This window comes from Penicillium manginii, assembly GCF_028828005.1.
Source record: "Penicillium manginii strain IBT 31320 chromosome Unknown utg000001l:1.0-3466041.0:1.0-3467806.0, whole genome shotgun sequence".
NCBI lineage: Eukaryota > Fungi > Ascomycota > Eurotiomycetes > Eurotiales > Aspergillaceae > Penicillium > Penicillium manginii.
The window spans coordinates 3,030,576-3,043,079 of record NW_026643102.1 but is presented as its reverse complement, the minus strand read 5'-3'; the positions used below and the strand labels follow the sequence as shown (position 1 = coordinate 3,043,079).

At 47.3% G+C, this 12,504-nt stretch overlaps 6 protein-coding genes across 6 annotated transcripts; 4 read left to right on the top strand and 2 right to left on the bottom strand.

The window, feature by feature from the left end:
- Positions 1–277: 277 nt before the first annotated feature.
- On the bottom strand, positions 278–1,289 carry N7533_001121 (ATP-dependent Clp protease proteolytic subunit; the record flags this gene model as incomplete). Its single annotated transcript, XM_057097771.1, has 5 exons — positions 278–690; positions 756–897; positions 954–979; positions 1,042–1,060; positions 1,125–1,289. The coding sequence occupies 5 exons, from the start codon at positions 1,287–1,289 to the stop codon at positions 278–280; spliced, it is 765 nt and encodes a 254-aa protein (XP_056966264.1).
- Positions 1,290–3,504: 2,215 nt separating this feature from the next.
- Positions 3,505–5,139, bottom strand: N7533_001120 (benzoate 4-monooxygenase cytochrome p450; the record flags this gene model as incomplete). Its single annotated transcript, XM_057097770.1, has 8 exons — positions 3,505–3,555; positions 3,627–4,013; positions 4,090–4,149; positions 4,268–4,374; positions 4,431–4,618; positions 4,673–4,823; positions 4,886–5,030; positions 5,083–5,139. 8 exons carry the CDS (start codon positions 5,137–5,139, stop codon positions 3,505–3,507), a joined length of 1,146 nt encoding a protein of 381 aa, XP_056966263.1.
- Positions 5,140–5,620: 481 nt separating this feature from the next.
- N7533_001119 (uncharacterized protein) lies at positions 5,621–7,748 on the top strand (the record flags this gene model as incomplete). The annotated part of the gene is made up of 11 exons (XM_057097769.1): positions 5,621–5,689; positions 5,753–5,763; positions 5,842–5,890; positions 5,938–6,026; positions 6,092–6,282; positions 6,337–6,371; positions 6,420–6,540; positions 6,593–6,936; positions 6,996–7,118; positions 7,179–7,584; positions 7,645–7,748. Coding segments are annotated over 11 exons (1,542 nt in total), but the record flags the coding sequence as incomplete, so codon positions are not given.
- A 689-nt stretch (positions 7,749–8,437) lies between these two features.
- Positions 8,438–9,079, top strand: N7533_001118 (uncharacterized protein; the record flags this gene model as incomplete). The annotated part of the gene is made up of 3 exons (XM_057097768.1): positions 8,438–8,670; positions 8,754–8,876; positions 8,950–9,079. 3 exons carry the CDS (start codon positions 8,438–8,440, stop codon positions 9,077–9,079), a joined length of 486 nt encoding a protein of 161 aa, XP_056966261.1.
- A 703-nt stretch (positions 9,080–9,782) lies between these two features.
- On the top strand, positions 9,783–10,997 carry N7533_001117 (uncharacterized protein; the record flags this gene model as incomplete). The annotated part of the gene is made up of 1 exon (XM_057097767.1): positions 9,783–10,997. The coding sequence occupies one exon, from the start codon at positions 9,783–9,785 to the stop codon at positions 10,995–10,997; it is 1,215 nt and encodes a 404-aa protein (XP_056966260.1).
- A 567-nt stretch (positions 10,998–11,564) lies between these two features.
- On the top strand, positions 11,565–12,452 carry N7533_001116 (alpha/beta fold hydrolase; the record flags this gene model as incomplete). The annotated part of the gene is made up of 1 exon (XM_057097766.1): positions 11,565–12,452. The coding sequence occupies one exon, from the start codon at positions 11,565–11,567 to the stop codon at positions 12,450–12,452; it is 888 nt and encodes a 295-aa protein (XP_056966259.1).
- Between the last annotated feature and the right edge of the window lie 52 nt (positions 12,453–12,504).

Below are 12,504 nucleotides of genomic sequence, written 5' to 3'. Positions count from 1 at the left end.
TCGCTGCCATGTACTACCGAACCTACCCATCCATATCACAGCCATAAGTGCGCTTTCCAGATACCTTGTATTTTAGCTATATTATATGAATCCCATCTAGCGATGACAACTGCTGGCATTCAATAGCTGCCTTCGGCAAAGCCTTAAGTAATAGAGATGAGATCCTTGTTTGAATACCTAGGTATCTAATCATGAAATGGTATAATACAGTTCCCATGTCATCCCAACCCGGCGAGACCACTCTCACCCCGGATTTTTCCCTTCCAAGGGAGGCAAATTACTCCTTCTTCTCCCCCTCCCCATCAGCAGGCATCTTAACCCTCCGATCAAGAATCTCATCCACAATCCCTCTCTCCAACGCCTCAGCAGCCCCCATAAAATAATCCCTCTCCATGAGCTTCTCAATCTCGTCCAAACTAAGCTTATTCGCCCCGGTCAAATGGCGCTGATAAATCTGATTTAGCTGTTCGCGCACGCGCAGGATTTCCTTCGCGTGGATCGCGATGTCGGTTGCTTGCCCGAAATATCCGCCCGAAGGTTGGTGGATCATTATCGAGCTATGTGGGAGACAGTAGCGTTTTCCCGGGTGGCCGCCGCAAAGGAGGAGGGAGCCCATTGAGGCGGCTTGGCCGACGCAGATGGTGCTTACTGGGGAGGCGATGTAGGTCATTGTGTCGTAGATTGCGAGGCCTGTGGTGGGTGGGTGGTTTAGGTATTGGCATTGGTGGGGATTGGCGCGTAGAAGGAGTACTCACCTGCTGTTACGGAACCGCCGGGTGAGTTGATATATAGATGGATGGGTTTCTGGGGGTTATCGGCTTCTAGGAAGAGGAGTTGGGCGACGATGGAGGCGGACATGGATTCGTCGACTTCGCCGTTCAAACAGATGATGCGTTCCTGTTTGTTTGTTAGGAGCTTATATAACATGAGCGTGTATAATATGTTTTTCATACCTTAAGCAACCTGGAAAAGATGTCGTCTGTGTTGATTTAAGAGGTTAGTCGCGCGAGCTCAAGACTAGATGCGCATTGCGGGACATACATGTGTGCCAGCCACCTCCCTGTTCATGAATTTAGCTAGGCCACTATGTGAGTGACTGGGGGGGGTTCTAAGAATCAACGTACAACAGTCTCAGTCACGAATGGAGTCGGCGTCCAGCCCCGCGGAGGTGTGCGGTCGTAGGAGGGAGCGGAGATGGAAAAGCATCGCGCAGCGAAGGGTCGGAGGGATGGAATTGGGGCGCGAGGAGTTGAGCGTGCCAGACGCTGAAGCGAAGATGTTGGGCGCATTGTCAGGACCGCGGACAGGGATATTGTGAGTAGGTGAGTTGAGGTTGAGGTTGGAGCTGGAGTTGGAGATGCGAAGGGGAAAGGCGGTGCGGAGCTTGCGATAAGATAGCGGACATCCCATGGGCAACCTTACCTTAACCTTAAGGTAAGGTAACACCCTCCCTACTACTCCATTTCTCTATGAAATCCTTTTTTCATCTGCCTGCGAGCCCTCGGAATTACAAGAGTATGACCGAGTCTGTCCGAAACACCCCTAACACAAGCCGCTAGTGAACATGGAGTGTGGGGTTGGGATGAACAGGCTACTGCTACTATTCGTCTGTTGGTCGAACATGGAGTCAATTTCGATCCAGTGTGTGGCAGCGTAGTAGGCTTGGGCAACCGATTGCAAAGCCTTTCGAGGATGGATCGTCTAGAGAGAGGGGAATTTGTGCGGAAGTACTGGCCATTAAGGACGCAGTCGTTTGATGACCAACAGGTATGGGCATTCTTTAACCATTTGAGAATATCGGAACTTGAGTATCATCCAGCAAGAAGAAGAGGAAATCAGTGGCACTTTTGCAAGGCAACACCACTCATGTGGTGGTTGTAGGGAAATACAGGAATCTGGCCCGCTTGCTTTGTAAAATGGGAACAAGATTCGAACTCCGGGACGACTTGGAAGAACGGCTTTGTCTCTCGCGGTAGAAAAAGGGGACCCAGAGATTATCGAACTGTCATTGACATCAGGGTTGGCAAAGTGGTCGGTCCATGAGAATTTTGAGCAACTCTTTCAGTCTGCGGCGACAAACGGCAACAGTGCTGCAATCGAGATTTTGCTATCAAAAATAGCTATTAGTCCCACGGCAGGAAGATCAGCCTTGATTTCATCGGCAGCTGCGGGAAGCGCCGACGCTGTTCAACTACTTCTGAAAAAGGGCTTTCGCGCTGATCTTCAGGATGAAGCCGGCAGAACACATTTTCATTATGCCGCTATTCGAGGACATGAAGAAGTTGCCACTGCATTTATAGGAGCAAATATATCAACCTGTGACGATGTAGACAACAATGGCCGAAAACCCCTGTTCTGGACAGAACAGATGAACTGTTTGTTTGTTGCTAAGGTCCTCTTCTTGGCTAAAGCTGATTCTAATACTAAGGAAGTGGGGGGGGATTCTATCCGGTTTCGTTTGAAAAGCTAGATTTTGCTCGCTATTCTGACTCGAATGCAGAAGAAGAATACGTTGACGAAAGTCGAGTGGATCTCATAAGTAGTAATGAAACTGGTGGTCATCGCCCTCTCTTCTTTGCTGCTGGAAATGGAAACCATAGGATGACGAAGCTGCTGCTCGGAAATCACGGAGCGAATTCAAATATACAAGACAAATATGGGGCGACTGCTTTGTGTTGGGTTGCAGGACAAAGATGTGAGATAACCGCGAAACTAGTTTTGGATGCAGAAGCTACCCCGGAGCCTCTAGGGGATTCAAACCAGGCTCCCCTACTCTGGGCGGTTGGTTCTCAAGGCGGTTTTATCAATGACAGACTTCGTCGAGGAGTTACAGACTTTAGGTTATGGGATCAAGGTGGCTCCTCTTCCAAGTGATGATGCAACAATCGTGGAAATATCGCTTGAATACGGCGCCAATCCCAGGGTATTAGGTCGCATGTGGATAGATATAAAGATAATGAAAGGTGTGCGTGATGAAGGCAAAGAAGGGAGGCTGGTATAGGTGGATCTTGATAGCTTGAGGCAGACGCCTCAACACAAGTTGAACAATTGGTCGAGCCAATCATTATTGAAAATCTTTTAAAAAAGGAGAGTTTTCATTCTTTCCATCCTAGCAAGTCTCAAGATACTATCTCATACTATCCTCGACTGGAGAAAAACGCGCAGGGGGAGGTAGGTACAGCAGCGACCCACTCTCTCCGTGGAGGCAGTTCTGCTTCAACGCCGGCGTCGGAAGAAGAAATTTCATAAGGCTTGATGGAATAAATCTTTAGTATCTGGCTGACTGATAGAAAGAGCTCCAGGTATGCAAAGCTGGTTTTTACATAATTTGCCCGTCAGTCTGAAATTTAATAAATGGAAATTTGAAGGAGGAATCAAGGATATAGTACTACTTACTGAACTCCGACACATGTGCTAGGACCCTTTGAGAAAGGTATGTAATATTCGTTTCTCCGAGTAGCCGCTTGCTGTTCTTCATTCGATAGCCAACGACTTGGGCGATATTTATGTGGTTCCGGAAAGGTGGTTTCGTCGTGTAGATACCAGATGGGCGAGCTAGAGATCATCACCTGTCACACTAGGTCAGCTAGGTGGCCTAGATTTAGGTCTCTTTTGAAAAGTCTTACCCCTTCTGGTACGTGCTTCCCATCCAATTGAGAGCCTCCTTTTGGAACAATCCTGGGTAGCATGGCAGCAGCGGCGCCAGTCCATCTGACTCCCTCTCTGACACATGCAACCAACAGTGGAAGGGACTCAAGCGCCGCCATATCTGTGGGCCAGTTGGCTATTTCTAGCTCCGAGAAAATCTCATCTTGGAAACCTTTATTGAGAGAAAGCGCCCAAAGTATATGGGCGAGCGTAGCTGAAGTGGTATCCGTTCCAGGACCAAGCATCTCTTTGGCCTCCGACAGGGCAGACTGGGTCGAGAGCCTCGACCCGGCCATTGTTGCGAGAAATGAGATTCCGGTCCCCTTTTCGAAGTCAAGGGATACTTTTAACTGATTTTCTGCCCACTGGAAGACGTCTCAGCAACTGAAAGTATCCTAGGATACAGTAGATACTAGAAGCAAGATCTGGCATAATACTTACCTCTTCAAACCCTCTGTTCGTTACGACCAAAGAGATGTCAAGTCCAGTAAGATCGAAAATCTTATCAGATAGCAAGTAATATAAATGTGTTGTAAAAGGAAATTTAGTATACTAGAATTGAAAGGAAATGATGGAAAAATTAGCAGACTCTTATCGCAGTATCAGCTGGTATGCATACAAGCGGCATTTTTGACGACTTCAAATCATTTTCCTTGATAATATTCAATTCTGTTCCAGTTTTCAAGGAATCTATTGCTCCGATAGCGCTTCCAAATGCGAATCTCGCTATGCGTCCACTAATCAGCTAGCCCCAACAACTCAAGGAATTGAATTTTACTCACATACAACATCGGCTTCGAGAGCCCGACAGGTAGGTACAAGGTCGATGGGACCTTTTTGAATCAGATCCGCAAGCAGTTTGTTGAAATTGGAGATCTGATCTAGCATCATGGGAATCAAAGCTGGGACCCGGCTCCGGTTGAAAAGCACACCCATATGCCTACGTCGCTGCGCATGCTCTTTGGGATCGCTAGAATGACAGAGTCAGACCGAAATTGATAATAAAATACATTTTGATACTCACGTAATTGAAAATAGCGCTGGATGCCCATCTTGAACGAATTGACCATAGACTCGACTGTCTTTGGTAAAAGCACTGCCGGGTGCGTGGACTTTCTTATAGATATCCAGAGAGTAAAACGACAATTCATTCGGACCAATTCGCACCAAGGGCCCTGCAAAGAAATTAGATCTCAAGCTAGATATGATGATGTTTGAATGTTCGCATCATAGTTACCGAGCTTCTTGTGGAGTTTCGGGAGTTCCAGTGTTAGCTTTCCACGGTATTCTAGTGGGAACTCCCATAAAAACCGTGAAACCGGAGCCAGTAGACCAGCCTTAGGTATCTGCGACAAAGGCGAAAGGAAGTATTCATAAATACACTACTTATTTTAGTCAAGGGTTCCAGGGGAAAAAAATCAAAAATTCCCTCACCTTGATGATAATCGTACAGGCAATAAGGAGTGTACTCCAGACCCAAACTGCCAACATTTTGCGATAATTCCTACAGTGAAAGATTGGGCTAAATTCCCTATTTTAATCATGAAAAAGGCCTCCCATCGCTTGAAACTTCCGAATCCTCTATTTTATTTCATAGGCTGAGATGGAGAAAAGCTCGTTTAGCGATCAGGTAATCGTTTGCTAGAATAGCGCAACTCCGTCGGGAAGTGGCATAATACTTCACCACACAATGGCAATCTTTCTATACGCTAAGCCATAAACTAGGATTTTCGAGCGGCAGAGGCCTTAAATCAGCATAGTAAACGTTGCACCATATCGGCGCTTATTTCGTCACGATAATTTTGACTCTTTCCCCTATCCTCGGATTGTCCGCGGGTCCCGTGGACGGACTGTGGTACTTATTTGGGAAGCGGTCGAACTGCTTATTAAATAAACTATCGTCCGGTGCCTTTTCTGCTTCTCTTTTTGCAAAATCCTGTTTCTGATACATTTGGATATCTGTTGGTCGGTCATGGCGGATGTCAAAGAGCCTAGAGTTTCTTCCTCTTTGGAGGACAATACTAACGACGAGTCTACTCTGGTGAGGAAGTTCAAATCAACTGAGCGCTGTGAATTATCTAACCAGACTACCTATTTAATGCAGGAGCGTCTAGGGTATAAACAAGTTCGTTCAAATTCTGCATTTTAAAGGGGCTTGCAGCGAACTCCGTTCTAACAACTAGGTTGATATAGGTCCTTCATCGCAGCTATTCCTTATTTGAGAATTTTTCGACCTCATTTGGTATGAGTGCTTCTCGTTCTGAATTTTAGCTTTCATATTGCTAATAGTACGTCTTCCTAGCTGCTCTATATTTCGTTGGCGGGGTGCGAGTAACCTTTTCCACTGGGATCGCAGCTGGAGGTCCTCTGGCCTACTGGTAATTACCGACAATCCTGCGCAAGATACATCCGATTTCCTATTTTCATTCTAATAATAATATAGGACAAGTTACATTGTGACTTGTGTATTCACATTCATCACGGCTGCCGTTATTGCTGAAGCGTGTTCTGCTTCCCCAACCTCCGGTTCAATCTATCTCTGGGCCGCAGAAGCTGGCGGTAAACGATTCGGACGCTTTTTTGGTTTCATTGTTGCTTGGTGGAGCACAACAGCCTGGACAACATTTTGTGCTAGTATGTTAGCAATTTTCCATCATGAGAAGTTTGCTAATTCACATCTCATCATAGGCAACACCCAATCAGCTGTGAACTACATGCTTTCGGTAAAAACCCCTCAAACCAATCTCTGAGCCTTCTCTGACCGAAAATAGGAATTGAGTGTTTTCAATGTTGATTTCCCAACCGACTCCTCCAGCATCAAGTTTCGAGCAGTCCAATGGATATGTACCGAGGTACTCCTTGCTTTGGCAGCATTGATGAACCTCGCCTCTCGTACGCCTCCAGTCAAAGCCCTATATTTTAACAGTCACTAAAAAAATTCTAGCACGAGTCTTCAAGTACGTCTTCTGGTTTTCTACCGGCGCCGTCTTTCTGGATTTTATCCTGAACGTTATATGGCTTCCTGTCGGGGCTCATAACACTTACGGCCTGAGAACTCCACAGGAAGCATTTATGACAACCTATAACGGCACAGGAGCACCGGCTGGTTGGAACTGGTGTCTTTCATATCTTGCAACGGCAGGTATTTTGATCGGATTCGATGCCTCAGGACATGTCGCAGAGGAAACTAAAAATGCGTCTGTCAATGCGGCGAAGGGTATCTTTTGGAGTACGGTAGTTAGCGGCGTGCTTGGTTTCAGCGCCGTTATCCTGTTTCTGTTTACTTCTGTGAGTTTGAAGCAGTAATCTTACAAGCTACCAAGTGTAGTTGCTAACTCAAAATCTAGCCTCCGATTGACGTTCTCTTTTCCTATGATGCGCCCCAGCCTTTCGTCCCCCTGTATGCTGCGGTTCTAGGTCGCGGGGGACACATTGTAATGAATGTCCTCTCGGTCGTCGCACTTTGGCTTGTGAGAAAATTTGATAATTTGAGTCCTCGTTACATGGATAACATGCTAATGAAGAGGTAGAATACGGCAATCGCAGTCACTGCCGCCTCTCGGCTGGTCTTCGCCGTGGCCCGCGACGGTGTTCTCCCTGCATCTGGATGGGTATCCCGAGTGTCAGCAGAAGGCCAACCTAAAAATGCCGTCCTTGTGGTCTGGGGTGTCGCTGCTGTCATCACTTGCACAATTTTGCCTTCTGCAGTAGCCTTCACCTCTCTGGTGTCCGCAGCAGGAGTTCCATCTGCTGCAGCTTATGGGCTGATTAGTCTGGGCCGATTATTTTTGACTCCAAATGAGCCACTAGATGCGAAATGGTCACTTGGGCGATTGAGTAAGCCTTTCCAAGTCATCTCAGTGTTTTGGAATGGCTGGGTGGTTGCTGTTCTCTTCTCGCCATACTCCTTCCCCGTGGAGGCGTCTACTTTGAATTGTGAGTATTTTTTTTTCTCAACCTCGGAGATTCTTTGGGGATGCTAATTCAGACGTTCAGATGCGCCGATTATTTTGGGCATCGTGACCATCTTCGCAATTGTGTCATGGTTCGCCACACCTGCCGATGCGTGGGTTCCAAAGGGCCGACTGGCGAACTCTGCGGGTATAGATCACGCTGAATAGGCACTACGCAGGGTAAAATCGAGGAGTGTACTTAGGTACTTTAGATCAGTTAATCGCTTTGAGAACGCCTGGGAAAAGATGAGAGAGAATATAACCATATCATCGTCCACGGTGATAGATTAGTCTCTTAGTATTATGTGCAGCATTATCAGATTCTGGTTAGGCCAATGATAGCCGGATGGCACTTATTTCCTGGAACGTGAATAATAAGATACGTAACCAATCGATTCTGACTTAAGGCCTAACATATTCCAAAGCTGTATATCCAGCGGCTGCTAAATTTTAGATCGACCGGAGATGGCTACCTTAAAGAGTATACATGCCGAAAGCGCCTACAACAGATCAGCCACCTGAAGGGTATAGCCAACGGAGGACTGTGAGCAAAAGAAATGTCATAATGACGAAAATGAAATCAAATTGATATTAAATATGCCGAGGCCTTGCTAGAACTATGTAACAATAAATCCAATACAACGGATCTGTTTCTAAATTCATTCCCACCCCGGAGAATTTATCTCTCTGCTGCTACCTTTAAACAGGCTAGTCAATCACGTTAGAAGGGAACCCCGCTCATGAAATGAAAATCTCCGAAGAAAACTCGAACACAGTAAATACGGGCCCTCGATCCAACCTCATATTTTCCCATTTTCGAAATTGACACGAGAATCATGCTTGGACTCCGTACGGCTGCGATCTTGCTAGGCTTTCTGCCGCACCTCTACGCCACGTCCGTATCAGAAACAGGACAGAGCCAATTTTCTAATATGAGCAAACGATCCGTCGTCTGTCTTAAAGTTGGCGCTACTGCAGTGGCAACTTGGGAAAACAGTGCCGGTCAAACTTGTTCGTTTACTGGGCTAGTTGGCAGCAACTACGGCGAAAACACGGTCAATGGCGGAGAGTATGTATACCTTCTCATCCATAACGAAGAAAAATTGCATTGGCGGCTTTAATAGAAGTAGCTAAGAATACTTTTACTTGCAGATACTCTTGTAATGGCCGCTGTGGTGCAGGATGCAGTGGGACTGCAATTGGGAATGCATACACACAAGACTGTTTCTCGCATGACATCTGCTCTTACTTTGAGAATGCTAGTGGGGGATCAAGGTGAGAACGCAATGATCTAAAAATAATATGGCGACTGTGATAAGTGATTACTGATTACCTGGGACTTTCGCAGTGATCCTAACTGTGGTGCAGCCTATGATGCCGCCATTGATGATACTTTGTTTGGTGTTACGTCTGGTTGCTCTCAGACTAATCCAACTGAACAAATTCAGAAACCTGTGTCGAGCCCTGTTTGCCAGTAAGGATGAGAGTGCACTACTTGATTTGGAGGCACTTGAGCATATGCAACACTATAAAGCAGGCGTGGCTATGACTCAAACTTGAACAGCTGGTAAACTTTCTGGTCCATAGCCACAATCAACCTGGTATTTCAGCACGCGACTCTAAAGAACTGCACCACATTGGTTAAACTAAAGCGATTTCTCAATTACCAAAAATACCGTACTCCCTCATGTCAGATTAGGAAAAAATTCTCTAGCAAAGGGATATTCAAAGCTCCCAGATTATTTTGGAAATCAGGACCGCCCGGGATAAACGGTTCGCCGTCTTTCTGCATTCAAATTGGCCAGATAATACCCTTAATCGTCTCTCCAGGCTTGTTTTCAGGTTCAAATTCAGCTTTCTTAATTTCATATTCATTGCCATTGTTATGAGGGCCAGAAGCTTTGTGGTGGTGCTGTCGGGAGTATTGGTTCCAATGTCGGTGCCGACAGGGCCATTGAAGGCATTATAGCAGGACTGGGCGGTTTACTGGAAGTTAAGTTGCGCGTGGGGCAGTCGATTTAATCAATTCAAGCAATATCAACAGCAAGCCAGGAAAAAACAGAAAAAAGTGCAGTCGATTCGAGTTCCCCGCAAATGGGACCCGCTGATTGGTGGGCCTCACGCGGTAGAAAAAACACCTCGCCGCGCCAACTCTTTCCTCCGCATTGTCTCCGCACCATCATGATGGACTGCGCAAATCACAGGCTTTCACATGCAACCTTGCGCCTGCGCATATTTCGCCAGATATATACCTCAAATACAGGATCACGGTTTCTGAGCCGTTCAATCTCAACCTCACCCGCGCAGCTCAGTCAAGCTCACGATAAAGCTTCATTCCCGACTCCACCAGCACCCAGCAGCTCAACCAAAGACTACATCCCTCTCTCCCAAAGCCTACCACAATCTCCCGTGATCACACACCCCCGCTCCGGAATCAAGAAAGTCCACAAACCACGCTCAGAACCCGAGGATATTGCCGAACTCAAGAAGAACCCATGGGCCGCCGCGCTTGCGTCGCCGGTGCGCTTCTGCGTCACGACAGGAACACGATTACCACGCCGTCTGATGGGCGTTTATGGACTGATAAAACGACCTGATACAAACCACAGCTATATGTTGCCTTTGGATCTTCTCAGAGACTCGATTCAACACCGCCCGGCCGAGAGCAATAACGAGAGCGAGTCTCCGACGCCAGAATCCGAAACAAGTGCCGATACCGACGCGGCGCCTAGCGGGAATGTTCCCCCTCCGATACCTCGTGGCAGGCAATACAGCCCTTCTCTTCACATGGTTACCCTCCGCCCTCTTATGGAGGCAGTGACGCCTCATCTCTCAGGCAAAGGCAAGAGGTCAGGCGTTTCCAAGTTGATTCCGTACCGGTGGAAAGCGCCAGTCGGGCCTCTCAATGGCAATGATTTGAGGGATTGCGTGTGGAGACCCGATATGGCGGATTACCTCCTGCGACAGATGAGGAAAGATATCGTTAAGAGGCTGGTTAATTTCAGTAAGCAACTCGAGAAGGACCAGGACATTGTATGGAAAGCTTTGGATATCGATGAATATTCGGATTCTGCTCTCGGTGCCGCACTTGGCGGTATGGGGCCGGTAGAACATGAGGCGAACGGCGCAATCCTCCTTTTTGGTCCGAAACCCGAACATGAGGCCGAGTCGGGCCCTGTCCCAACGACTGTCATTCATCCTCGAACCCAAACTACGATCCCAGTCTTTGACTTGTCAGTGCTTCTTTCCGCGAATGAGCTTGAGACGATGCGTGCGAGTCCAAATTCACATTTGGAAAGCGAGGCTTTGTTTTTCAGACCCAATGATGGCCGTGAAAATACAAACTTGATGCTATATTTGTGGAAACTGCAGCGCTACGTTGCCGAGAATGCTTAATTCATATCTTGGTACGGCTATGATTATAATTTGTATAATATAATATTTTGGTCAACATGCCCTCTTATTAAACAAGCTTGTGCGACGCGGGGATACCCCAACTCATCCCCACCCCTCCTCTATCCAATGATGTACATTATTCCGCGGCTTAATTAACACGTGGCATAATATAGCTGTCTTATATGCGATCAGTCTAGACTGTGTCGCCGGCATTTTATTGGCTTTACAACCGGATTTGGCCCCCAGCTTGGCCCCGCAGGTTGGAAGCATTTAGTTGCTATATTGAACTATACTTGGACACCGGGCGCCTTGCCACGGTTTGGAACCAATTAGCCTCTTCTCAGAGATGATTAGCATTCACAGCAAGTGGCCGGAAGGGTGGGACCTAGTATCTACTGCCACAAGCGAAAATGCAGCGTGATTCCGGGACTGGCATTCTGCCCCGGAGCTGACTATATGAGAAGCGCCAACCCCCTCCTTTCGTTCTTCATTCTCACTATTCAACTCTCAGCCTAGAAGGGGAAAAAAAAATTGATTCAGCACTGAATCCCCTCCTCGGAGACCGCCATGTCCTCACTATACTTCCAAACCACACCCACCACCTCCATTCATGCTCAAATCATCCTCACAACGGAGACGAACAGCCAAAAGCCTTTGGTTGTCTTCCTTCATTACTGGGGTGGCAGCTCTTCAACATGGCACAAGCTCACAACACCTGGCACATCCACCTCATTGACAGCACTATATCCCACGCTTGCGATAGACCTCCGAGGTTGGGGCAAATCGACCGGACCAGCCGGCGTCAACGAGAAGGAGTATTCTGTTACAGCGATGGCAAGCGATATCGCCACCGTTCTGTCTGAAATGAAGACGGAATCTAATCATCCAGACATTTTTCAAAATGGCTTCGTCTTGACGGGCCATTCGATGGGCGCGAAGGTCGCACTCGCCTCCTTGTCTCTTTTCTCCGCGGATCTACAGGCTCTTCTAGTAGGGGTTATCCTTGTTGCGCCTGCGCCTCCGACGGCTCTTGATCTGCCCCCGGATATGAAGGCCCAGCAACAGGTCGCGTATGAATCTGAAGATGCTATTCGGTGGACTGTTGCGAATGTCCTGGCAAACCCCGAGAATTTGACCGATTTCGACACTTCTCTCATAGTTCAGAATAGTCTCGGCGGTAATCCACTGGCGAAGAAAGTGTGGCCGATGTATGGAATGCAAGAGGATGTTTCTCAACAAGCGGCGAAAGCTTTGAGTGCTTGTTCTGGTCTTCGGGCGAGTATAATAGTGGGCGAATTGGACGTTGTCGAGCCAAAGGAGCGCGTCGAGGCCGAAGTTGTCGATTTTCTCACCAAAAATGGCGTGGAGGTGACTTTCAAGACAGTCAAAGGTGTGAGGCATTTAATTCCTCTCGAAAATCCAGTCTCCATATACGACGAAGTGTGCAAGTTTTAAATCATGTGAGGAAAGGATGTGTATATGACTTGTCTGTATCAAATGCATATAA